Raw genomic sequence first — 27491 nt, 5'->3', positions numbered from 1 at the left:
GTATTTTATTCTGATTAGCTAATCCGTAAGGGGTCAAGCTTAGTGGTTAAGAGGATGGGCTCTGGAGTCAGACCTGTCTAGATTTGGATTTTTGTTGCACTGCTTACTAGTTCTATGGCTTTGGGTAAGTTACATAGGCCTCAGTTTTTTCATCTCTTTGGAGTCAGTAACAGTGCCTGTCTCATAGAGTATTAATAAGATTTAAATGAATTAATTTACAAAATGCCTGTACATAGCAAACAAATATTAAGTGGCATTTTTATTATTTTTTTAATTTTTATTTTTTTTAATGTTTTTTAATGTTTATTCATTTTTTTTTATTTTTTTTTATTTAAAAAAATTTTTTTTTTCAACGTTTATTTATTTTTGGGACAGAGAGAGACAGAGCATGAACGGGGGAGGGGCAGAGAGAGAGGGAGACACAGAATCAGAAACAGGCTCCAGGCTCCGAGCCATCAGCCCAGAGCCTGACGCGGGGCTCGAACTCACGGACCGCGAGATCGTGACCTGGCTGAAGTCGGACGCTTAACCGACTGCGCCACCCAGGCGCCCCGTAATGTTTATTCATTTTTGAGAGACAGAGACAGAGTGTGAGCAGGGGGAGGAGCAGAGAGCAGGGGAGACACAGAATTGGAAGCAGGCTCCAGGCTCTGAGCTGTCAGCATGGAGCCTGATGCGGGGCTGGAACTCACTGACTGCGAGATCGTGATCTGAGCCGAAGTCGGACGCTTAACCGACTGAGCCACCCAGGCGCCCCAGCGTTTTTATTCTTTTAAAATGTAGGAGCGCCTGGGTGGCTCAGTCGGTTAAGCGTCTGACTTCGGCTCAGGTCATGATCTCACGGTTCATGGGTTCGAGCCCCGCATCGGGCTCTGGGCTGGCAGTGCGGAGCCTGCTTGGGATTCTCACTCTCTCCTCTTGCTCAGCCCTTCTCCCACTCACTCTTTCTCTCTTTCAAATAAATAAACTTAAATAAAACAAAATGGAGAAAATCTTAAACTCTTAGCTGGTATAAGAATCCTCTTAGAAACTGCCTTTAATGGGAAAATGTTTTGATAAACTGGCTTGGTAAGTGATTCCATGAGGAACAATGAGTATTTACATGATTGACTGCACAAAAGTTAGATTAAAATTTATCTCTTGTAGTCACTTCATTATTATCTTGCCTTCTTAGTTATTGTTAGTATACTATGTTTTAGTTTCTGCCTTTCAAATACATTTTTAGCTCTTTGAAGGCAAAGTTGTAGGCTTAGAATCTTAGTATTGTCATTAAGTAGTTCTTTTCCATTTTTTCAAATCAGTTATAAAGTCCTGTTAATTTTTATAGTGTTAACTGTTTTTATGTCTCTATTGGTGTGCAGTCATCATCATCAAATTAAAAGAAGACAGAGAGTAAAGGAGGAAATGATGATATTCTTACACTGTTTGGAGATAACCCTGTTACCATTTTAGGATTTTTTTTTTCTGCGTGCAAATACATACATTTAGTGAAACCCTATTAATTTTCTAAAATCATGCCTGTGTTTTTTTTCCCCTCATTTGTATTGCTAGTTCCTACTCTAAACTTTATTTTTTAATACCTGGATTATTAATTTTTTTTTAAATTGCCTTTTAATGCATTTCATTCTTTCTTCCTTTTGGTCCCTCCTGGGACCAAAGATATCTTTCTAAATGTTTCCTAAACTATACATTTTTTTTCCTAAAATCTTTAGTGTCACTCTTTTGTGTGTTGTTTTTTTAATGTTCATTTTATTTATTTTTGAGAGAGAGAGAAAGCGTGCGCACATGCATGTGAAGGGGGCGGGGCAGAGAGAGAGAGAGAGACTGAGAATTCCAAGCAGGCTCCCCACTGCCAGCGCAGAGCCCGACACTGGACTTGATGCCACAAACCATGAGATCATGACCTGAGCCCGAAATTGGACCTTAACCAACCGACCCATCCAGGCGCCCCTAGTGTCACTCTCTTGTTAAAGATCTTTTGTGTCCCACATCCTGTTATCTGTGTCACCTACTCAGTTTAGTGTGCTTCCTGCTCTGATTCCCCACATCTTGTTCATGACAATTTTCTTCTGGTTCTGCTTTGCTTATCCTAAGGTCTAGGAATGTATGTATATGGAGCTTGCTGCATACAAATATGGCTCCATACAAATATGAAGGAAATGTGCAGTAAATATGAAGGAAGAGAATTGTTACTGTGAATTGAATTTGTGGATAAAAATCTCTTCTAGCAAAGTAGCAGATAGCAGGGATACAAATAAGTATTAGAATGCTTGTCAGTTCTACTCAGTAAAGTGGATGTTTAAGTTGTGTAAAAAATTATTTATTGTATTTCTTTGACTCCTGCCTCTTGCCATTTCCATCTTTGATTCATTGAAGTATTCTTGTTAATATTCAAAAGAATTCTTCCTGAGGTTTTCTAGATCACTACCAGGCTACACTTATGTCCTATTGCTCTAATCTCTTATATTGTTTAGTGACTGAATTTGTTGTCTACTTGTGTGTTGGCTTGAGATTCTTTCCCTCCCTAAGTGCTTTCTTTGTATAGCCTCTTGAATGTAATAATATTCTTTGAATTCCCTTGAGATTTGTGCTCCCTCATATGTAAGTGTACTTGAGATAATTCACATAAAATACAATTTATCCTTTAAAGTGTACCATTAGCTGGTTTTAAAGTGTACAGTTAACACACAAAGGTGTGCAACCTTCACCATGATCTAATTCCACAACATTTATATCACCCCAGAAAGAAACTTCTTAAGCATTAGTGATCACTCCCATTCTTCTCTTCTTCTAGCTCCTGGCGACCACTAATTACTTTCAGTGTACTCCTTTAAAAAAAAGTATACAGAGGGCTATGATATAAACTTAAAGAAAGAATTTTATTTTAAATGAAAAGCCAACTATTTACACCTAGTAGTTTCTTGCATTAGGTAGGTAGTTTGTTGAAGGATTGGTTTTCAGGAGTGGATGCGAATTAATGGGTAGGAGAGGGGAGGACATTTTAAGTAGAAGAAAAGGCATTAACAAGAAGTGATGAAGTTGAGGCAGGCAAAGAACTTGGTTTGAGACTTAGTTCTTTTTTAGATCTCCTTCGATCTAGAAATAAATACGATTTATTTTCTCTCCATCCAGTCTGTGGCTCCAGCGGCCTTATTTCTAGCAGCTAAAGTAGAGGAGCAACCAAAAAAATTGGAACACGTCATCAAGGTAGCACATACTTGTCTCCATCCACAGGAATCACTTCCTGATACTAGGAGTGAGGTAAGGGATTAATTACACATATCTGTTTTTCTTTATTTTGATGATAATTTAATTTTGTAACTTTGATTTGCTGAAGTCAAATGGGGGCTGTTAAACTTTCAGTGTTTTCCTTTACAAAAAATCAGAAACTTTATGGCAAAAGTTAATTGTATACATTATAGTAAAATTGGAAAACACAGGAAAACAGAAAGAAAATATATTATTTAGATATAATTTGAACCATGGATATGTAGGTGAATCATTATTTCCAGCTGCTTTTCTATGAATAGCCACACACGTACATACTTTGTATGTCTTTTTCACTTATTATTATCCCAGATATTTTCTTTTTTTAATATATATTTTTTAAGTTTATTTATTTATTTTGAGAGAGTGAGAGATTGGGGCAGAGGGAGAGGGAGAAAGAGAATCCCAAGCAGGCTCTACACTGTCAGCATAAGGACTGGCATGAGGCTCAAACTTCCAAACCATGAGATCATGACCTGAACCGAAACAAGAGGTGGTCACTTAACTGACTGACCCACCCAGGTGCCCCCCAAATATTTTCCCATCTTATTCTCCATTTTCTTTAAGTGTTGAGATAATTTATTTCCTTATGTACATATAATAATCATTCATTTTCTGCTAACATAATTTCCAACTTTTTACCAGTATAATATTGTGAATAATATTCTTACAAATATATTTTTGTTGTGAATTCTTAAAAAAATGAGTCCTGTTACTTTTTTTTTTTAACTTTTAAAGAAATTACAAAAGATTTATATGCTTGTTATGAAAGAACCCAAACATTTGGGGCGCCCGTGTGGCTCAGTTGGTTAAGCGACTGGCTTCCGCTCAGGTCATGACCTTGCAGTTCTTAATTCGAGCCCTTGCATCAGGCTCTCTGCTGTCACTGCAGAGCCTGCTTTGGATCTTCCGGCTCCCTCTCTCTGTGTCCCTCCCCTGATGGTGCGCTTTCTCAAAAATAAACTTAAAAAAAAAAAAAAAGAATCCAAACATTTAAGAATCATTTGAAGTAAAAGTTAAAGCTCATCTTCCTTCCTCTTAGCAAGATATTACTGATTATAATTCCAGTATATATTCTATCAGACCTTTGTCCTATGCATGTGCACATAGCTTTTTTTTACCCTCCATTTTTTAAAGAGGGGAAACTCTGTCCTGGCTTTAGTAGTCTGGGGTGCGGGGGGTGCCTGGGTGGCCAGATGGTTGAGTGTGCAACTCTTGGTTTTGGCTCAGGTTATGATCTCACAGTTTGTGAGTTCAAGCCCCATGTTGGGCTCTGCACTGGCAGCACGGAACCTACCTAGAAACTTCTCTCTTCTTCTTTCCCTGCCCCTCCCCTGCTTGTGTGCTCTCTCTAGAGTGTGCTCTCTCGCTTTCTCAAAATAAACTTAAAAAAAGTCTTGTTGGAGAGTGATGAGTTGTGAGAAATTTTGAGGTCTGACCATTTGTAAGTATTTAAACTATGGGTTTCTGTTACTAGATTACTTCTGTCTCTTACAATGGATGCATGAGTCATCCTTTATCAAATAAATTTGCGTGTTTTGCTCATATTGGAGAAAGTAATTTTTGAGAGGGTTCTTTTTATTTTGATAATAGCCCCTAATTATGTGAATTGTTTTGCATAGCAGTGTCTTGACATCATTTTCTCTGGGTACAGCAGTAGCTCTTCTTGAAAGACTTATATTGCCCTGGACATTTTTTTTTTTTTTTTTGGCTTTAGACTAGTAAATGACACTGGTCCATAGAACTAACCAAATAAAACAAAATTTTATTTTCACAAAGTAAAACAAAAAATAATTCTCACTTTTTTCCCTTTAAAGTGTATTTATATAACTTCTCACCTGAGTTTTTTTTTTTAATTTTTTTAATGTTTATTTATTTTTGAGAGACAGAGAGAGACTGCATATGAGCAGGGGAGGGGCGGAGGGGCAGAGAGGGAGAGGGAGGCACAGAATCCAAAGCCGGTTCCAGGCTCTGAGCTGTCAGCACAGAGCCCAATGTGGGGCTCAAACTCAGGAACCGTGAGATCATGACCTGAGCGAAAATCAGACGCTTAACTGAACCATCCAGGTGCCCCTTACCTGAGTTTCTATTCCTCATGAGATGATGAATCCTTTTTTTCTTTTCTTTTTTTTTTTGTAAGTATAATTTATTGTCAAATTGGTTTCCATACAACACCCAGTGCTTTCATGAGATGATGAATCTTAAGAGAAGATATTTTCTTCACTGTATGGAGAGGAGAACTGGCATAGTTTAAGTCCTTACTGGACTTCCTCAGGATCATAAAGTGGAAAGTTCACTACGGTATATAGATCTAACTCCTCCCTCAGTCTCATTTTCCTAGAGGTCTAGACCATTCCTTTCCAATAGAAATATAATGGGAGTCATGTGTAATTAAAAATTTTTGACATTTCATTGAATTTGATTTAAAATCTTCATTAAAAAAATGGAATATTCATTTAAAGGAAGAAATTTTAATGATTTTATGTAATTTAACACCAAATATCATATCAGCATAAAATCAATATTAAAACATTATTAATGAGGTAATTTGCATCATTTTTTAAAATTAAGTCTTCAAAATTTGGTGTATATTCTATTACACATTTAAATTTAGCTACATTTTAAGTGCTCAGTAGCCATGTGTGGATAGTGGCTATAGTATTGGCTGGTACAAATATGAGAGAGTTTTTTTCTGTTTATTCCCTTTTCCTTTGAACTCTTATAATTTTTAGAAATCTACCTCAAAGGTTTATCAGTAGTCAAATGTTTGATATTGCCTATAGTACTATAGGAAGGGTCTACAGATGTATTTTGGTGATGTTGAAAAAGATGTATTTTTAATTATCTATGTCTGCATCACAAATATTATTCTTGAAAGTGAGCCAAATCTCTGGTGCCTTTTCTGTAGCTAGTTATCAATAAAGTGTTATATCTCAGTATACCACTTGTTTTCTTCTTTTAAGAGGAGAATTTGTGCTGAATAGATACAAGGATTCTATTGTAGTTCCTACTCTACCTCCTAACTCCATTCCTGCCTTTTGTTGCTTTAGTTTCCCTGGAAGGGGTGTTAGAATTGTTTACACTTCGTATATTGTGCCTTTTTGGGGAATAATTTATCTGTCTTCTCACCTGCAGGCTTACCTGCAACAAGTTCAAGATCTGGTGATATTAGAAAGCATAATTCTGCAAACTTTAGGTAAGTTATTATTTTTCTTTAAAATAATATTTTAAAATTTGCAAAATAGGAAACAGGAAGAAAATTTCTACTGAAGGTTTTTGCAAATTATAGAGGTTGTAGAGTGTGGAGAGTGCAGGTATAGCCAACCTATGGAGTAGCAGTTAGCAGGGTGTTTAAATTTTGGGTTCATGATTTGCTTTTTAAGGTTGGTCAATTTTTTAAAAAAGTTTTTTTAAATGTTTATTTTTGAGAGAGACACACACATACACTGAGTGTGAGCGGGGGAGGGGCAGAGAGAGAGGGAGACACAGATTCTGAAGCAGGCTCCAGGCTCTGAGCTGTCAGCAGGGCTCGGAACTCATGAACTGTGAGGTCATGACCTGAGCTGAAGTCCAATGCTTAACCAAATGAGCCACCCAGGCGCCCCCAGTTTTTAACTCTCTGATAAATAATGGCAGAAACTAAAGAACTTTTTCCTTTGCAGATTTTTATGATCGGTTTGTCATTATATTTATTTTATTACTATTATTATTATTATATATATTTTTAATTTTATTTTTTATTTTTTAAAATTTACATCCAAATTAGCATATAGTGAAACAGTGATTTCAGAAGTAGATTCTTTAATGGCCCTTACCCATTTAGCCCTTCCCCCGTCCTGCAAGCCCTCCAGTAACCCTCAGTTTGTTCTCCATATTTATGAGTCTTTTCTGTTTTGTCCCCCTCCCTGTTTTTATATTAATTTTGTTTCCCTTCCCTTAGGTTCATCTGTTTTGTCTCTTAAAGTCCTCATATGAGTGAAGTCATATGATTTTTGTCTTTCTCTGACTAATTTCACTTAGCATAATACCCTCCAGTTCCATCCATGTAGTTGCAAATGGCAGGATTTCATTCTTTTTGATTGCCGAGTAATACTCCATTGTATATATATACCACATTTTCTGTATCCATTCATCCATTAGTGGACATTTGGGCTCTTTCCACACTTTGGCTATTGTTGATAGTGCTGCTGTAAACATGGGGTGCATGCGTCCCTTCAAAACAGCACACCTGTATCCCGTGGATAAATGCCTAGTAGTGCAATTGCTGGGTCATAGGGTAGTTCTATTTTTAGTTTTTTGAGGAACCTCCATACTATTTTCCAGAGTGGCTGCACCAGCTTGCATTCCCATGTTTGTCATTATATTCAGATAATAGCATTTATTTTTAAAATTGGTGGTCAGTGTTTAGCAAAGTGGAGGTGGAGAAATTCAAGCTATCATGGTTGATCGGCAATGCTGATGATGCTATTATCATTGTTTTTATCAGAGACTCTGCCTTTAAAAGCTTACCAAATATGGAAACAAAGATTTTTTTTTCTTAGTTCTTTTGGGCTATTTTTCTCTTCTCTGGGAAGGGAAGATTTCCTGAGTCGTGTTGGAAAGTTACTGGTATAGCTGTATTTTATTGCATGTCTGTACACACAGTTCTGCAAAGCTTATCTCTGAAGTTAGTTTATGTTAATTAGCTTTTTACTTTAAATTACCTTCAAAGTAACATATTTTAGGGGACAATGATATTTTTCTGGTGGAATAAATTTTTATTAATGTTTTAATGTGGAAGCCACTAAGATTTAATTTGCCTGAGTCATCCATTTAGAATAATTTACATCATGTAAATTTCTCAGAATTTTTTAATTGTATCTAGAAAATTTTATTTACATATGCAAAAGAAAAGAAACTTACTAAAATTTTTTTATAGACCAATTTCTCCTTAAGTATTTTTGGTAAAGACCATTTGGGGTTAAATAAATGATTACTACTTATTATTATAAGTTAGAATGTTGAAAAGGAACAAAACTGAGATAAAAGTAGTAGTTTTTTTTTAATTTATTTTTATTTTATTAAAATTTTTTTTAAAGGAGTGGGTTTTTTTTGGTTTGTTTATTTTGAGAGAAAGAGAGCATGAGCAGGGGAGGGGCAGAGACAGAGGGAGACCGAGGATCCTAAGCAGGCCCCACACTGTCAGCGCAGAGCCCAACGTGGGGCTCCAACTGTGAGATCATGACCCGAGCCAAGACGCTTAACTGACTGAGCCACCCAGGTGCCCCAAGAGGAATAGGTTTTAAAATGTTTTCTCAAGGTTAAGCTTTAGAAGTTACTACTTGAATGACTGTTTATTCTAACCTTATATTCTATTGTCCCTAGAAAAAGTGTTTTCTATTTAGAGATTATTGGTTCGTCAGGAGTCTTAAAAGTGCATTAGCTTTATTATTTAGCTCAAAATATAAGTGTCATTGAAGATCATATGTCTTAGAGAAGAGCATGCTGTGTATGTTGTGTGACCCTCTTAGCCTCTGAACAGCACTTTTGGGAGAGGAAAATGAGAGAGGCCTTTAATGATGACTCAGAAGTATAAAATGACTCTAGTATCTTTAGCTTTTAACTAGTTATTTTATTTTTTTAAAAGGATTTGAACTAACAATTGATCATCCACATACACATGTGGTAAAGTGCACTCAACTGGTTCGAGGTAAGGAATCCCAGCTTGAAACGGTTGTCTAAAGTTGTTTTACCATTTAATGGCTATGATTTATTTATGGTGGACAGATATATAACAGCTAATTTAGCTAGAAGTTAAATTGAAAGGACTACCTGGTTTAAATCAAAATGAGTGTTTCTAACTTGGGATTTTATTTTATTAAAAAAATTTTTTTAATGTTTATATTTGGAAGAGAGAGAGCGTGAGCGAGCACAAGTGGGGGAGGGGCAGAGAGAGAGGGAGACAAAGAATCTGAAGCAGGCTCCAGGCTCTGAGCTGTCAGCACAGAGCCCAATGCAGGGCTCGAACTCATGAACCATGAGATCATGACCTGAGTTGAAGTCAGACACTTAACTGACTGAGCCACCCAGGCGCCCCTCTAACTTGGGATTTTAAAGTTGAGTTGGTGGGACTCAAACCCACCAATGGTGGGATCATGACCTGAGCTGAAGTTAGACGCTTAACTGACTGAGTCACCCAGGTGCCCTGAGGATTTTTTTTTTAATGTTTATTTTTGAGAGAGAACGAGAAAGAACATGCGTGTGGGAGAGGGGCAGAGAGAGAGGGAGACAGAGAATCTGAAGCAGGCTCTGTGCTGTCAGTGCAGAGCCTGATTTGGGGCTTGAACTCACAAACCATAAGATCATGACTTGAACCCAAGTTGGATGCTTAACCCACTGAGTTACCTAGGTGCCCTGGGTTCTTAAAATTTTTAAGAACAGTTAAAGAGAATTAGCCTCTTGAGGATGTTTCTCAGAGCCTGGAGCAGATTTTATAAAGTCAAATCATGAGTGTCTAATAGCAGTTTAAGGTTATCTTGGGAGTGGTGATCTTAATTTGATTTTAGGGTTGATTGTCCTAGGCCACTCAGAGGATCATGTAGAGTTTATTTGACTTATTTCCATGATTGACAAACCCTTGGCAGGACTTCCTTTTTTTTTTTTTCTAATTTAACCTAGTAGCTATAATCGCATGAAACCTTGTTCCTTTTACTTAGTTTAATAGTAGTAGCAATATCTAGACACTTGTGCATTGGAGTGCCTTTTCATTTTGTAGATGAAACTAACAATTGGCTTTATTTTATATTTTGCTAATGTGTGCTTCATCTGTAAATTCCCAAAGTTTTCCCAACTTCTTGTGCAGCGTTGGTGGTATAGTGGTGAGCATAGCTGCCTTCCAAAGGTTCCCCAAGTTCTTTATATTTTGAAAGCATAAGAAGGTTTATTTTGAACAAGGATAAGGTTATAAACAGAGGTAGATACATGCTAATATTGAAAAGACTAAGCTTTATTTTACCCAGAGAAGTTTTTTGGGGAAAGAGGGATGTGTCATTGTTTTTTTTTCCCCCTTGATTATGATATATCAGTAATTCATGTTATTTGATGATTTGGGGTATGAATCACAGGATACTCCATTAAAAACCTTTTTTTTTTTTTTTTTTTTTTTTTTAAAGCACAAATCACTTTTACCAAATATATCAAGGTATTCTGGGTTCTGATCTTGCCTCCAAATTAGTTCATCTTCCAGTTCAGTATTTCTCAGTGAACTCTTGCATCAGAATTTCTGGGTTACCTATTAAAAACGCTTGTATCCTTCTCCAGACATACTGAGTCACACTGTAGGGAGGATGTCCAGGAATTGCATTTTATTTTATTTATTTTTTTTAATTTTTTTTAACGTTTATTTATTTTTGAGACAGAGAGAGACAGCATGAACAGGGGAGGGTCAGAGAGAGAGGGAGACACAGAATCCGAAACAGGCTCCAGGCTCTGAGCGGTCAGCACAGAGCCCGATGCGGGGCTCGAACTCACAGACCGCGAGATCGTGACCTGAGCCGAAGTCGGCCGCCCAACCGACTGAGCCACCCAGGCGCCCCCAGGAATTGCATTTTAAACAAGTACCCCAAATATTTGGTGTGTAGAAAGCTTGAGTTCCTAGGTCTGGAAGCAGCATAGTTATTGTAATCACAAAAACTAATTTGTCACTTTTGGTATAATGTTAAATAGCAGGTGATCAAGGACCCTGTCTGCCTTATTCGTTATGATATTCTCTACGTGGAAATATTAAATGTTCACTAAATAATTGTTGAGAATGAAAGGAACTAATAATTTTTCCTCTCCCCCCCTTTTTTTTTTTAGCAAGCAAGGACTTAGCACAGACTTCTTACTTCATGGCAACCAACAGGTTTATATTTTAATATTTTTCCCTTATATTTTGGGATAGGACTTTATTTGGGTTGGAATTGTCACCTTTTGAGGGGTATGTGGAAAGATATCAGGTCTGGCACTTAGTAAACTAGAACCCAAAGACCCAGGATGGATCTTTGATAACAATGTGATAACAGACAATTCTCTGGTAAATGTTGATTTGTCTATACAGTTTTCATACTGTACCTTAAATTTCCATGCTATTTAACTTGCTAAGGTAATATAATTGTATAGTACTGATTGTTTGGTAGCCTACTCAATTCTGCATGTCTTACCTTTCTTTAAAATATCTGAGAGCATAGTTCTGTAAGGTTAGGTAAACTTGGGGTTCATTGACAGTGACTGAGAATCTAATTTGGAGGATTCTGCAATAATTATGATAATGAAAAGACTTCCTTTTTCTTCCTCCATTCCAGATAAATGGGCATGTATATGTGTAAAGAGTTATAATAATTTTCTTTTTTCTTGCTTTAAAATAATTAATATATAACTTGTATTACCAAATTATTTGCTCATTCTCATCTCTAATTGATTGTTCATGGAAACCAAAGATAACTTCTATTGATGCCGGGACTAAGAAGTTCACTTTTATAGCCTGATAGGAGACATTTTTGAAGTAAACCATCAATCAGCCACATTCACAATTAAGAGAGTGATTGTCTATTCGTTATTTTAAGTGGACCAGACCTGTGATTGGCAAGAGACAAGATAATTTTAAGGGGGTTTTAAGTATTTGGTTTAGGGGTTACACATAGCCAAAATCTTACAATTTTCCTTAAGTTCTAAGCTTCTTCTCAGAAGAAGCTTATTTTAATAGATTCTTATTTTAAATAACAGAGTTCCTTGTCTGTTTGGTTTTGGTCCTGGTCCTGGTCCTTCGTCAGTATGTGTATTGAGTGATGTGTAGCCAAAAAGTTTAGAAATGTTACCTGAGTGGGCAGGTGGGTTAATGGAAAGTCATGTTGAGTGCTGGATCAGAGCACTGGATATTTCTTGCCCTTTTTACTCCCCAGTGTTTTGTTTTTTTTTTTCAACTTTTTTTTTTTCTTTTTAAATAATGGAGAGTTTTAACTTTGGGTTCAGAATTGAGAGCTCATGACACTCTCTTGTTTCCTTCCCTCTGATGTCAGCCTGCATTTGACCACATTTAGCCTGCAGTACACACCTCCTGTGGTGGCCTGTGTCTGCATTCATCTGGCTTGCAAGTGGTCCAACTGGGAGATCCCAGTCTCAACTGATGGGAAGCACTGGTGGGAGTATGTTGACGCCACTGTGACCTTGGAACTTTTAGATGGTAAGTTTTAGAGTAAGGGACCTTTGAAAGCACTTGCTCTTGATCTGTCACATATCTGGCCCAAAGTGACTTGATTCAGAAGAAAATAGTTAGTTGAGGTTATTCTTGGTTTTTACTTGTGCTTTAAGTTTTTCTCCAATGTTCTATTTCATTTGTAGAACTGACACATGAATTTCTACAGATTCTGGAGAAAACTCCCAACAGGCTCAAACGAATTCGGAATTGGAGGGTAAGAATTTTTGCTGTCAGCTTGCGGTACAAAACTATTTTTTTTTCTTTTGACTGCACAGTGAATATAGCAGAATTGGATATGTACCCCATGTTTGAAATTTTCCTTTTCTTAGTTACATACTGATAGCTTCATAGCTTGGATACTGGCCCAGACCCAGAAGTCCATGGTGGTAGGTAATAGCAGAATTTGTTTTGTGTTGTGCAACTCCTGTGATATAGTCAGTTAGCAACATTGGTTGAGTGTTTTCTGTGTGGAGACTTTTGGGAAAAGTATGGCTTCTCTGAGTCATAAAGTGTTGACTTCTGGTACAGGAAAGATGGAGTTGCAGGGTTAGAGCTGGTATCATGCTGTCTTTGACATTATTTGCTTTTTAAGTTTTTTTTTTTTAATGTTTATTTATTTTTGAGAGAAAGACAGAGCATGAGCAGGGAGGGGTAAAGAGAGAGGGAGACACAGAGTATGAAGCAGGCTCCAGGCTCTGAGCTGTCAGCACAGAGCCCGATGGATGTGGGGCTCGAATTCATGAACTGTGAGATCATGACCTGAGCCAAAGTTGGACACTTAACCAACTGAGCCACCCAGGCACCCTGACATTATTTACTTTTTTTTTAAAAATTTTTTTTTTTCAACGTTTTTTATTTATTTTTGGGACAGAGAGAGACAGAGCATGAATGGGGGAGGGGCAGAGAGAGAGGGAGACACAGAATCGGAAACAGGCTCCAGGCTCTGAGCCATCAGCCCAGAGCCCGACGCGGGGCTCGAACTCACGGACCGCGAGATCGTGACCTGGCTGAAGTCGGACGCTTAACCGACCGCGCCACCCAGGCGCCCCAATTATTTGCTTTTTAAATGGATTTTAGAACTTTGTTTTTATTTAGATTGCAGGCTAAAGTTGTATTTCAAATATTTTTCAAAGTTTTACTTATGCATAATGGAATCTTTTTTCCCCCTAGTGTCAGATAGAAAGTTTGTTTTAAAATGTTCCCTGCATTCTCAGAAATCCAGATTGATAAACTTAATTCCATTCTTCTGAGCTCAGTGAATTGTAGAAAATGAGTTTGCCTAGGATTCAAAGAGGCTTATGATACATAGGTCACCATGGTAATCACATCACACCTCACCAATATTTCTGGAATTTGCTTTTGGACTAACTGCTATCCTATGCAGTCATAAGGCATAGACGTTCACAAATGGATTTTAGATATGCACAGATTCATTTTTTTAATTGCCTGTAGCATTGGTATAGATTAATGTAACTTTTTTGGCAGGTGATAGAACACCTAACGAGATTGACCCCTTTAGCAGATTTTCGCATATACAGTACTATATTGTTAAACTACAGATATTATGTTGTATAGTGGGTCTCTAGGACTTACCTTGTATAACTGGCACTTTGTACCCTTTGACTAACATGTCCTTGTTTTCCTCCTCCCCCCAGGCCACTATCTGTTTTGTCTATATGAGTTTAACTATTTTAGATTGCTCATATAAGCGAGATCATGCAGTGTTTTTGTCTTCCTGTGTCTAGCATATTTCACAGCAAAAGGCCTTCCAGGTTCGTTCATATTATGGCAGATGGCTGGATTTCCATCTTTTTTTCTTTTTAATTTTGGTAAAATACATATAACATTAAAGTTACCGGGGCGCCTGGGTGGCGCAGTCGGTTAAGCGTCCGACTTCAACCAGGTCACGATCTCGCGGTCCGGGAGTTCGAGCCCCGCGTCAGGCTCTGGGCTGATGGCTCAGAGCCTGGAGCCTGTTTCCGATTCTGTGTCTCCCTCTCTCTCTGCCCCTCCCCCGTTCATGCTCTGTCTCTCTCTGTCCCAAAAATAAATAAACGTTGAAAAAAAAAAAAAAAAATTTAAAGTTACCATCTTAACTATTTTTTTTAAATTATTTTAGTGTTTCATTTATTTTTGAGGGAGAAAGAGAGAGACAGAGACAGAGACAGAGACAGCACGAGCAGGGGAGGGGCAGAGAGAGGGAGACCCAGAATCTGAAGACAGGCTCCAGACTCTGAGCTAGCTGTCAGCACAGAGGCCGATGTGGGGCTTGAACTCAGGAACCATGAAATCATGACTTGAGCCAAAGTCAGACGCTTAACTGACTGAGCCCCCAGGGGACCCCATCTTAACTATTTTTAAGTGTATAGCTCGGTAGTATTAAATATATTCATATCGTTGTGCACCCATCATTACCGTTCACCTCCATAATTCTTTTCATTCATCTTGCAAAACTGGAACTTTATACCCATTAAATAACTACCTATTCCCCCTCCCCCAACTCCAGCCATTGACAACTACAATTATGCTCTCTGTCTTTATGATTTGACTACTGTAAGTACCTCATAGAAGTGGAATCATACAGTATTTATCTTTTTTTTAATGTTTGTTTCTGAGAGAGAGAGAGAGAGAGAGAGAGAGAGAGAGAATATGAGTGGGGGAGGGGCAGAAAGAGAGAGGGAGACACAGAATCTGAAGCAGGCTCCAGGTTCCAAGCTGTCAGCACAGGCCCCGACGCGGGGCTCGAACTCACAAACCATGAGACCATGACCTGAGCTGAAGTCAGTTGCTCAACTGACTGAGCCACCCAGGCACCCGCAGTATTTATCTTTTTGTGGCTTATTTCATTTAGCATAATGTTCTCAAGGCTCATCCATGTTGTAGCTTACTGAGTTTTGTTTCTTTTAAAGGCTGAGTTATATTCCATTGTGTGTATGTACCACATTTTCCTTAACTATTCATCTGTTGATGGACACTTGGGTGGCTTCCATATTTTAGCTATTGTAAATAATGCTGCTGTGAACATGTACAAGTATTTCTTCAAGACCTTGCTTTTGATTCTTTTGGTTACGTACCCAGAAGTGGAATTGCTGTTTTTAATTTTAATTTTTTGAAGTGATTCTTAAATTTTTTTAATTAGAAAAATAAAAAAAAAAATTTGAAGTTCAGATTGTTCTTTTTGTTGTTATCTGTGCCATTGATGTTATATCCAGGAAGTTGCCAAATCCACTGTTGTGAAGCTTTTGTTCTGTGTTTTCTTCTAAGAGTTTTAAGTTCTGTATCCATTTTTGAGTTAATTTTGTATGTAGTATTAGGCAAGGGTACAGTTTCATTTTTTTGCATGTGGATATCTAGTATTCCTAGCACTATTTATTGAAATGACTATCCTGTAGCACCTGGATGGCTCAGTTGGTTAAGAGTCTGACTTTGGCTCAGGTCATGATCTCGTGATTCGTGGGTTTGAGCCCTGCCCCTGCATTGGGCTCTGCTGACAGGTCAGAGCCTGGAGCCTGCTTTGGATTCTGTCCCTCTCTGTCCCTCCCCTGCTCATGCTCTGTCTCTCTCTCAAAATAAACATAAAAAAAAAAAAAAAAAAAGACTATCCTTTTGCCGTTAAATGGTCTTGGCACCTTTGGCAGAAATCATTTGGCCATATATTGCATGGATTTATTTCTGGGCTTTCTATTCTGTTCATTTGTCTGTGTGTCTCTTTATGCCAGTACCACACTGTATTACTGTACAGTGATTACTGTAGCTTTGTAGTAAGTTTTGAAATCAGGAAGTGTGAATTCTCCAGTTTTGTTACTCATTTTCAAATTGTTTTAGCTATTTGGGGTCTTTAGAGATCCCATATGAATTTTAGGGTAGCCTTTTCTATTTTGCCAAAAAACATCATTGGGATTTTGGTGGGGATTGCATTGAATTTGTAAATTACTTAGGGTAATAATATTCACATTTTAACAATATTAAATCTTTGAATCTAGAACATGGGATGAGTTTTCATTTATGTCTTAATTTCTTTCAACAGTGTTTTGCAGTTTTAATTGTACAAGTTTTTCACTTCCTTGGTTATGTTAGTCATTCGGGTTTTTTTTTTTTTTTTGATGCTATTGTAAATAGAATTATTTCATTATTTCCTTTACAGATTCTTCATGTACAGAAATGCAACTGAATTTTATGTGTTGACTTTGTATCCTGCTATTTTGCTGAATTCATTTATTTTGTGTGTGTGTGTTTTCTATGTAAGATTATATCATCTGCAAACAGATAATTTTACTTTTTTGCCAATTTGAATACTTACTCCTTTTTCTTGCCTAGTTCTTTTATTTTATTTTTTTAATTTGAGCGTGAGAGAGAAAGTGTGAGTGTATGCGAGCAGGGGAGAGGGGCAGAGGGAGAGAGAGAGAATCTTAAGCAGGCTCCACACTCAGTGCTGAGCCTGATGCAGGTGTGGATCCCATGACACTGGAATCATGACCTGAACTGAAATCAAGAGTCACATGCTCAACCCACTGAGCCACCCATGCACTTCTTGCCTAGTTGTTATGATGAGAACTTCTAGTACTTTGTTGAATAGGAGTGGGCATCCTTGCCTTTTTCTGTATCTTAGCCGAAAGGCTTTCAGTTTTTCACTGTTGAATGTGATATTTGCTGTGTGTTTTTTGTATATGGCTTTTTTTTTTTTTTTTGAGGTAGTTTCCTTCTAGTCCTGTTTTGTTAGGTGTTTTTATCATGGAAGGGTATTGAATTTTGTCAGATGCTTTTTCTGTATCTAGACGATCATGTGGTTTTTTCCTTTATTGTGTTTATGTGATGTATCGCATGGTTGATTTTTGTATGTTGAACCATTCATGCATTTCAGAAATGAATCCCTTTGGTCATAGTGTATAATCCTTTTAATATGCTGCTAATAAATTCTGTTTGTTAGGTTTTTTTTTTAATGTTTATTTTTAAGAGACAGAGACAGAGAGAGACAGAGTGTGAGTGGGGGAGGGGCAGAGAGAGAGAGAAAGACACAGAATCTGAAGAGGCTCTAGGCTCTGAGCTGTCAGCACAGAGCCAGATGCAGGGCTCAAACTCACAAGCCGTGAGATCATGACCTGAGCTGAAGTCGGACGCTTAACCGACTGAGCCACTCAGGCGCCCCAAGTTTGTTAGTATTTTGTTGAGAATTATTAACATCAATGGTCATAAGGGATATTAGTCTATAATTTTCTTTCTTTCTTTTTAATGTTTATTTACTTCTGTGAGAGAGAGAGTAGGGAAGGGTCAGAGAGAGACAGAGATACAGAATCTGAGGCAGGCTCCAGGTTCTGAGCTGTCAGCACAGAGCCCAACACGGGGCTCAAACTCATGAACCGTGAGATCATGACCTGAGCCAAAGTCAGACGCTTAACTGACTGAGCCACCTAGGCGCTCTAGTTTTCTTGTAGTGTCTTTGTCTGGCTTTGATATCAGGGTAATGCTGGCCTTATAGAATGAGTTGAGAGGTGTTCCTTCCTCTTCAAATTTTTGGGAAAATTTAAAAAAGATTGATGTTACTCTAAACGTTTTGTTAAGATTCACTAGTGAAGCCATCAGGTCCAGGGCTGTTCTTTGTTGGGAGTTTTTTTTTTTTTTTTAATTGATTCAGTCTCCTGACTAGACAGATCTGTTCAGATTTTCTACACTTTATGGTTTATTCTTGGTAGGTTTTGTGTTTCCAGAAATTTGTCCATTTCATCTAGATTATCTAATTTGTTGGCATATGATTGTTCAAAGTACTCTTATAATCCTTTTTATTTCTGTAGAATTGGTAGCAATGTCTCCACTTTTATTTCTGATTTTAGTGGTTTGAGTCTTCTGTTTTTTTCTCAGACCATTTAGCTAAATAAAGGTTTAACTTTTTTGATCTTCTCAAAGAGCCAACTTCTAGTTTTATTAATTTTTCTCTATTATGTTTTCTGTTTTGTTTATCTCTGCTCTAATCTTTGGTATTTCCTTTCTTCTTGCTTTGGCTTTAGTTCTTTTTTCTAGTTGCTCAAGTTATAAGGTTAGTTTGTTAATTTGAGATCTTTATTGTTTTTTAAATGTCAGTGCTCATAGCTATAAATTTCTCCTTTAGCACTGCTTTCGCTACATCCCATAAATTTAAAAATTATTTTTTTAATGTTTTATTTTATTTTTGAGAGGGAGAGACAGAGTGCGATCAGGGGAGGGGCAGAGAGAGAGGGAGACACAGAATCGAAAGTAGGCTCCAGGCTCCGAGCGGTAGGCATGGAGCCCAGTGTGGGGCCTGAATTCACGAGCCGTGAGATCATGATCTTAAGTCGGACACTTAACCAACTGAGCCACCCAGGCGCCCCCATCCCATAACTTTTGATAGTTGTGTTTTTGTTTTCATTCATCCCTAAGTATTTTCCAGTTTCCCCTTTGATTTCTTCTTTGATCCATTGGTTGTTTAAAAGTGCTGTTTAGAGGCGCCTGGGTGGCACAGGCAGTTAAGCATCTGACTCTTGGTTTTGGCTCAGGTCATGATCTCACGGTTTGTGGGTTTGAGTCCCCCATTGGGCTACGTGCTGGCAGGGCGGAGCCTGCTTGGGATTCTCTGTTTCCCTCTCTCTTTGCCCCTCCCCTGCTTGAGCTCTCTTTTTCTCTCTTAAATAAATAAATAAATAAATAAATAAATAAATAAATAAATAAATAAATAAATAAATATTTTTAAAAAGTGCTGTTTAATTTCCACAATTTTGTGAATTTTCCAGTTTTCCTTTTGTTACTGATTTCTAACTTTATCCTGTTGTGGTCAAAAAAGTTAATTTGTATGGTATCTGTCTTTTAAAAATCTATTGAGACTTAATTTGTGGCCTCACATATGGTCTATCCTGGTAATTGCCCTATGTGTACTTGAGAAGAATGTTTTTAGTGTTGTTGGGTAGAGTGTTTGTTCATATATGTCTGTTAGAGCTAGTTGGTTTATTTTTTAAGTTCTCTGTTTATCTTTTGTTGGCTTGTTCTGTCCATTGTTGTGGGTAGGTATTGAAGTCTGCACCTATTAGTATAAAACTGTCTTATTTCTTCCTTCAATTCTGTAGGTTTCGCTTCCTGTATTTTGATGCTCTTTTATTGGGTGTGTAAATGTTTATAATAGTTATAGTTGTTGTATTGAGCCTATTATTAATATATGCTCTTTTCTCTTGAAACCTTTTTTATTTTTTTTTTTGAAAACTTTTTTGGTTTTAAAGTGTATTTGTTTTATATTAGTGTAGCCACCCTTGGGGGGGGTGCCTGGGTAGCTCAGTTAGTTAAGTGTCCTACTCTCAGTTCTGGCTCAGGTCATGATATCACGGTTTGTGAGTTCGAGCTCTGTGTTGGGCTCCAAGTTGGTAGTATGGAGCCTGCTTGGGATTCTCTGTTTGCTCCTCCCCCACTCACACACCCATGCAGTCTCTCTCTCTCTTTCTCTAAATAAATAAACTTAAAAAAAGTTAGAACCTTAAAAAAAAAAAAGTATACCACTAGCCACCCTTGCTGTCTCTTGGGTACTGTTTGCATGGTGTATTTTTTTCCCTCCTCCTATTTTCAAGTTTGGGTCTTAGGATCTCAGTTGCTTGTAGAGAGCGTATATATAGTTGGACATATGTTTTATGCATTTTGACAAAAATTTAATCTATTTACACTTAAAAGTAATTATAAACGATATCATCATGCTTATGCTATTTGTTTTCTATATGCCTTATAGTTTTTTGTCCCTCATTTCTTACATTACTGTCTTCTTTTAGGTGATTTTTCCATAGTGAAAATTTTAAATTCTTTTCTCATTTCCTTTTGTGTGTATTTTATGGCTATTTTCTTTGTGGTTCTCATGAGGATTACATTTAACATCATAAAGTTATACTAATTTGAATTTATATTGGTTTAACTTCAGTAACATACATACAAAACTCCTCCTTTTAGCTGTGTCCCCACATCTTTTGATTGTTGGCTGTCACAAAGTTGTATCTTTAAACATTGCATGCCCCCAGAACATAAACTAATAATCCTTTTAGATGCATTAGGCTCTTAAATTATATAGAAATTAAGATTTGAATTACAAACCAAGGTTACAGTAATAACTAGCTTTTACACTAATTGTGTTTTTTCCCTTAAAATGTATTAAGTCTCTTAAATCATGTAGGAAACAAAGGCACAGTTATAGACTATTTTTTTTTGAATTTTTTACAATGTTACTTATTTTGAGAGAGAGAGAGTGAGCCCCCTTCATGGGGCTCAAACTCATGAACCGTGAGATCATGACCTGAGCTGAAATTAAGAGTCTGGAGCTCAACCAACTGAGCCACCCAGACTCCCCTAAGGGAGTTATTTTAAAGTCTTTGTGTAGTAGATCTGCCATCAGGTCTTTTCCAGGGATATTTTTTGTTGATTTATTTTTTTTCCTTATGGGCCATACTTTCCTGTTTCTTTAAATGCTTTGTGATTTTTTTGTTGAATGCTGGCCATTTGAATCTAATAATGTGGTAACTCTAGAATCAGATTCCCAGGGTTTTCTGTTTTTGTTATTGTTTTTGGATGTGGAGTGGATTTGATTTTGTATGGTGTCACTGATGAGGATCAGCCCGAGGTGTAAACTTAAGGTATTCTCACTTCTTTTCTGATCCTTTCCCTGGGAATGTGTGGTCCAAGTTTTCTAATGTCCTGATCTTTAATGTCTGGCTCCCCAAAGGGGAAAAAAGCAAAAAATGAAGAGGAGAAAGGATGCAGGTGCTTCAGATCCCCTGGAAGTTACTTTAGCCAGAGGGGGAGGAGCTTGCAACAGTGGAGGGAGGCACAACAACAGTGGCTGCCTGCCTCTTGGTCTGTACCTCTGTGATCAGAAGCTGCAATCAGGGGTCAAAGCACAGAGCTTGATATTTGTAGGATAGTCTTTTGCTGGTACTGGCTTCCCCAAAGTGTGTGCAGGCTATTCCAGGAGCAGGTGCACAACTGCCTTCATTGTGGCTGGGGTAGGAGATGGGTAGTTGCTGATGTGCTGAGAGATGAAACTGATATAAGTTAACCTCAATTTACTGTCCAAGGCTTGCCCCAAAAGTTGCAAGCCTTCAACGGACTCCAGAATAGTTACATCAGACAGATTCTGCCAGTCCAATTGTTTTCTAGGTGGGGAGACAGATTCCTGGTGCTTTCTACTCTTGACATTTTCCCAGAATCCTCCTCTTTTTTTTTTTTTTTTTTTTTATGGCTAAGCATAATTTCATTGTATGTAAGTACCACATTTTGCTTATCCATTCATCCATCGATGGATGGACACTTGGGCTGCTTCCCTATCTTGGCAGTTGTGAATAGTGCTGCAGTGAACATGGGAGTAAAGAGATCTCTTTGAGATCTGTTTGTATGACTCTTGATTGAAAGTTTTTAAAATCTGACTTCTAGTGGTTATAATTATTGATCTCAGAGTAGCCAACTGCCTGTGCAGTATCTGAAACTTCCAGTGTTGCAGCAAGCACAGTCTTCTTATTTTAGGTTGTGCTTATTTGTTTTTGTTTTCCATTTTATAAATTTCCTGAAGTGAAGAGATGTCATCTGCTTCATTCTAGGCATGCCAGGCTGCCAAGAAAACAAAAGCAGATGATCGAGGAACAGATGAAAACACTTCGGAGCAGACAATTCTCAATATGATTTCCCAGAGCTCTTCAGACACAACTATCGCAGGTTTAATGAGCATGTCAACTTCTTCTACCACAAGTTCAGTGCCTTCCCTTCCAGCCACTGAAGAGTCATCCAGCAACTTAAGCAATGTGGAGATGTTGCAGGGCGAACGTTGGCTGTCCTCCCAACCCCCTTTTAAACTGGAACCTGCTCAGGGTCATCGGACTAGTGAGAATTTAGCACTTATAGGAGTTGATCATTCTTTGCAACAGGATGGTTCGAATACATTTATTTCCCAGAAGCAAAATAGTAAGAGTGTGCCATCAGCTAAAGTGTCTCTGAAAGAATACCGTGCAAAGCATGCAGAAGAGTTGGCTGCCCAAAAGAGGCAATTAGAGAACATGGAGGCCAATGTGAAGTCACAGTATGCATATGCTGCCCAGAATCTCCTGTCACACCATGATAGCCATTCTTCGGTCATTCTGAAAATGCCCGTAGAGGGCTCAGAAAACCCTGAGAGGCCTTTTCTGGAAAAAGCTGACAAAGCAGCTCTCAAAATGAGAATCCCAGTGGCAAGTGGAGATAAAGCTGCCTCTTCAAAACCAGAGGAGATAAAAATGCGCATTAAAGTCCATGCTGCAGCTGACAAGCACAATTCTGTAGAGGACAGTGTCACAAAGAGCCGAGAGCACAAAGAAAAGCACAAGACCCACCCATCTAATCATCATCATCATCATAATCACCACTCACACAAGCACTCTCACTCACAGCTTCCAGCTGGTACTGGGAACAAACGTCCAGGTGATCCAAAACATAGTAGCCAGACAAGCACCTTAGCACACAAACCCTATAGCTTGTCTAGTTCTTTCTCCTCTTCCAGTTCTACTCGTAAAAGGGGCCCCTCTGAAGAGACTGGAGGGGCAGTGTTTGATCATCCAGCCAAGATTGCCAAGAGTACTAAATCCTCTTCCATAAATTTCCCCTTCCCTCCTCTTCCTACAATGGCCCAGTTGCCTGGGCATAGCTCAGACACAAGTGGCCTTCCCTTTACACAGCCTAGCTGTAAAACTCGAGTTCCTCATATGAAACTGGACAAAGGGCCCACTGGGGCCAATGGTCACAACACAACCCAGACAATAGACTATCAAGATACTGTGAATATGCTTCACTCCCTTCTTAGTGCCCAAGGTGTGCAGCCCACTCAGCCCCCTGCATTTGAATTTGTTCATTCTTATGGTGAATATCTGAATCCACGGGGTGGTGGAATGTCCTCCAGGTCTGGCAATACAGACAAACCCCGGCTCCCACCTCTACCATCAGAACCTCCTCCACCACTTCCACCCCTTCCTAAGTAAAGAAAAAGAAGAGGAGAAAAAAAACTTCCATAAAAACAACTTTTTTTTTTTTAACTACTGATTCTGGACTAAGGAAATTACTTCCCTCATGAAATACGTCACCCTTCTTGGACTAGGGAATAAATGAATATTGACATGCAGGTGGGAGGGTGGTAGAGGGGCTTGGTTGTTATATCTACTGCCTCAGAAATTTAACTATTTTATTATAGTTTTTACTGGTATTAGAGAGGTGAGAATGTGTTAAGCTGTGAAGGATTAAGAGTACTTTCTCTGTTCTTGGCCTCTCCACCTCCTAATTAGATCGATTAGAGTTGATGTCTTCCCTCTTCTTGCCAGGACTGAAATATGGAGGGTTGGTTTTATCAAACAGTTGTGGATCCTTTTGGTGTTTAATATTATCAGAAGAGAGGAAGTATTTAAACGTCAAAATCTTTTAAGAGACTTTTAAAAATAATTTAAAGAAAGTAAGTTATCTGTTTAGTTTTTTTTATATCATTGGGGAGGGGATAGGGATTTTGCTGTGTGTATGAGATACATAGCAATGACTCCTGGGGGGTGGGATTGGAGGGTGGGGGGGGTGTAGGGGGGATGGGAGGGTAGGCTTTGGCCTTGAGTTCTGATAGGCTCCGGCCACTTGAAGTGTTGAGACCTTTAAGTGTGTATGTAAGTGTGGGTATGTGCGTTTTTAAGTATGTGTGTTTAAAAATCATGTTTTATCTTTCCCTCCCTGTCCCTCACCATTTTCACTTCCCAACAGTCTACTAGAGAGAACACGGTGTGGCCTTTAGAACATAAAGGAAGGAAGAGGCATGTGTTTAACATGGTATTTTCCCATTTCTTTATGTTGTAATTGACTGGTAGCCTTCTAAATTCTAGTTTGGGCAAGTGTAGCCGGTGGCCTGACTCTGGACTCCATTATAAAAACTTTTACCCCCTTTTTCCTTTTGATGCAGAACAAAGGTGGGGTTGCGGAAGAAGGATTGGAGAGCAAGGCTGGCTTCTGCCCTACAGAATTGGGTGTGTCTTTTTTTCAAGTTGGGCTTTGGGAAAGTGTTCAAGTGAGAGCAGTCTCAGGGTCTCTGAAGGGAAGGGGGATGTGCTGTATATCCTGCCTATGAAAGCCCAGACCATATATGAGAATAGTTCTGGGAGAAGCCATGGAGCTAGAGGATACTGAAAACAATGAAATTGTGATTGGGTATTTTTAGGATATTGTGTTTTAAATTACATTATGAATGTAAGACTTGCTTTTTATCTGTATATCTAAAGGGAAACAGCTGCATCCTTAATTTTTGCAAACCTATATGACTTCAGAGATTAGAGCTTGTGAATTTAACAGTACTGGTGTCATGAGGGTGAGCAAGCCTAGCCCACAGGTACAGATCGTTCATCTTTGGTGGCTTTAGCTTCTAGGCAGAGGTTTTTCAGGTTTCTAAGAATTTTTTTTAAAAAATGGATTAGGAGTCCTATTCTTATGGGTGTTTGACTATCCCAGATTTCAGGATAAGTGGTATTCAGGATCCTAGCACTCAACACTTTTGCTGAGGAAAAAAATTTTTCAAGGGGCTAGAAAGCATTCTAAGCCAAGTTGTGTAACTGAAAATGCCACCAAGCCACAGATCATTTGATGTGATAGTCTTTGGTCTTCATGGTATTTCTTGCTATGGAAAAGATGATGCAATTTGAATTTGTCTTCTTGTTTTTAACGCAGCTTCCTTTACCAAATATTCTTTATAGAGAAATTGAATATTTTTCATTGGAAGTCATAGGGAGACAGGAGTTGTACATGTGCTGCTGCTTGCCAGGAACAGATTGGGGAGAAAACCGAGGCAATTGGAATTGTTGATGCACTGGCCTAATGTAGGAAGGAATTTGTACAGTAAACTTTAAGGTGAATTAGTGTCCTGTATCTCTGCATATTTGAACTGTCTAGAGTGCCTGCCATTGCTGTGTAAAATGAGCTCTCTGCTGATCTATAAACCAGTAATACTTTTGACTTGGAATGTTACTTCGTTTTTACAGATGGCATTTTCCTCTTTCTCCTTGATATTTTCTGTGTTGTGCTATGTAATTGGTAGATTTATGATGTGCTTACTAAATCTAGGCTATTTGTTTAGATTTTGTTTGGTGGAGTCTGCTCTCCTTCCTGACCTTCCCAAAAGTTTATTTAGTTTGGATTTGTGTCTTGGTGGAATTGATCACTGATTTGATTATGAAAATACCTTTTACAGTGTTCAGTTTTTCTCATCAAATGCCACATATTTTCTAATCATATGCACTCCCTTCACCACAGAGGCATACATATCCATTTGGCCTCCGAGCCGTTCTCCATGGCAGTCTGTAGTTAGTTCCTTAGACCTTTTGTCAGGAGTAAACTAGAAAAAGTGCTTTTTAGAGCCTGAGGGCTGCTTTCTGCTGTGTAGTCTGGCGTTTGCACTAGTAGATCATTGCTGATATAGGTCAGTTTAAAGACTTCTATATTACTGCCTCCTGATACTGTTTTAAGATACCTACAGTGTTTGCTTTTAGATCTGTCCATATGTCATGAATGTCCTGTGTGCTCTGCATGAAGCTGCTGGATTTGGGTTAGCAGATGTGCCTGTCAGCTAGCATGCCTTTTGTTCAAATTAACATAGACTTAGGCTTCAAAGGGTAGTGTGGTTTCTAAACTCTGTGTTTTCTCTATGCTCACACCTTCAAAGGGTGAGAATGGGATTTATACATCCAAAGTTAGTCTAGTTAAACATGGGGTTTTTTTCTCCTTTTAACCTAGACTATGAAAAGGATAAGTGGTGGTAAGCAGGCCCGGAGCTTCAAGTTCTATAAATCTCATTACTAAAACCTTGCTTGACTCTCATGTTGGCAAAAACAAACACCTGTGGAATGTCCTTAGGGCTTTTAATCAGATACCTGTGTTGCTGTTGACTGAACTCTAGTGAAGCATTAATTTAAAGCTAAATTGGTCTTCTGCAGTATCAGTTATGCTTTTTGGGTTTAGAAAATACAGAGGACTTAATCTAAGTTTCTCACTCATGAATCAATGTGTTTCAATATCTGAGACTCTCAGTTTCTTCTTTTTTTTTTTTTTTTAAACGATTTTAGTATTTTGATTCAATATATCCTTTGTCATAGTTATGTATTATTGGCTTCACCAGGGTTGATAGAAAAAAAAATTAAAATCTCCAGTTGGAAACAGCAATGGATTAGGGTATAGAAATAAAATCATGGTAACATCAGTGCTTGATTTCCTTAAACTTTTGCTACCTAATTCCCCGTATTGAAAATGTATACCCCTCATACTATGCTTCTGGACAAAGGCAATTAGAGGGATCTTATCCCAGTATGGTAGGATTTTGTGTTTCCCACAGAAACACAGGGACTGTGGGAACTTGGGAACAAGTCACTTCTTTAAAAGGATTATTCTTTTGTTGGTAAGTTCTTTTGATACTAATGGTAGGAAAAGGGATATTCTAGAACATCTTGAAGTTGGATACAAATGTTATTCTCTTGGGTTTAGGAGAATTTAAGCAGTCTATGCAACCCCTCACATGGTGAGAAATAAGCCCTCCGCAGTCCCACTAAGCTTTCAGTGACTTCAATACCTCCCCAGATTTCCCATGTTGCTGCTTTTTAACACCCAGCTTTTAACTGAGTTTTGCTCCTGATGGTTTAAGAGATGTTCATGTTCTATCAGAATATCAAGTTTTATTTTGTCATTTTATCCCTCTGTGGGTGTGAGTTTGAAACAAGCATGGTACTGCAATCCTACCTGATAGAGTGGCCTGGAGTGAGAATTATTTTCTAAGTGGGAGACCCTTCCATTTTAATGTTTCTAAAGTTTTTAATATGAACTTGGCATTGGAAAAGGGAGGGAAAGAAAATGAATGTTTACTAAAAAGCAGTGTCTGCTCTTCCCCTTTGTGAGTGCATATTTATGGTTGAATTAAAAGAAGAGAAAGACTTGGGTTTTCCGTTGCCACGTTAAGCGTGGAGAGGGATGCTTGACAGCATGCTAATTGAAGCCAGAGCAA

The 27491-nt window shown here is 38.2% G+C and overlaps 1 protein-coding gene across 1 annotated transcript in view; it reads left to right on the top strand.

The window, feature by feature from the left end:
• Positions 1-24009, top strand: part of CCNT1 (cyclin T1) — a 30644-nt gene extending 6635 nt beyond the window's left edge. The window contains exons 3-9 of the mRNA XM_047066457.1: positions 3133-3261; positions 6403-6463; positions 8894-8956; positions 11104-11149; positions 12303-12466; positions 12625-12695; positions 22054-24009. Of these exons, the coding sequence (XP_046922413.1) occupies positions 3133-3261; positions 6403-6463; positions 8894-8956; positions 11104-11149; positions 12303-12466; positions 12625-12695; positions 22054-23460 (1941 nt within the window). The 3' untranslated portion in view covers positions 23461-24009. The remainder of the gene's footprint in view (positions 1-3132; positions 3262-6402; positions 6464-8893; positions 8957-11103; positions 11150-12302; positions 12467-12624; positions 12696-22053) is intronic.
• Positions 24010-27491: the final 3482 nt, after the last annotated feature.

The sequence above is a fragment of the Lynx rufus genome, unplaced genomic scaffold (assembly GCF_022079265.1).
Source record: "Lynx rufus isolate CCGP_SWC_20201006 ecotype Redwood Valley unplaced genomic scaffold, mLynRuf1.p SCAF_7, whole genome shotgun sequence".
NCBI lineage: Eukaryota > Metazoa > Chordata > Mammalia > Carnivora > Felidae > Lynx > Lynx rufus.
Note: the sequence above shows the minus strand (reverse complement) of the source record. Positions and strands in the feature narration are given on the sequence as shown.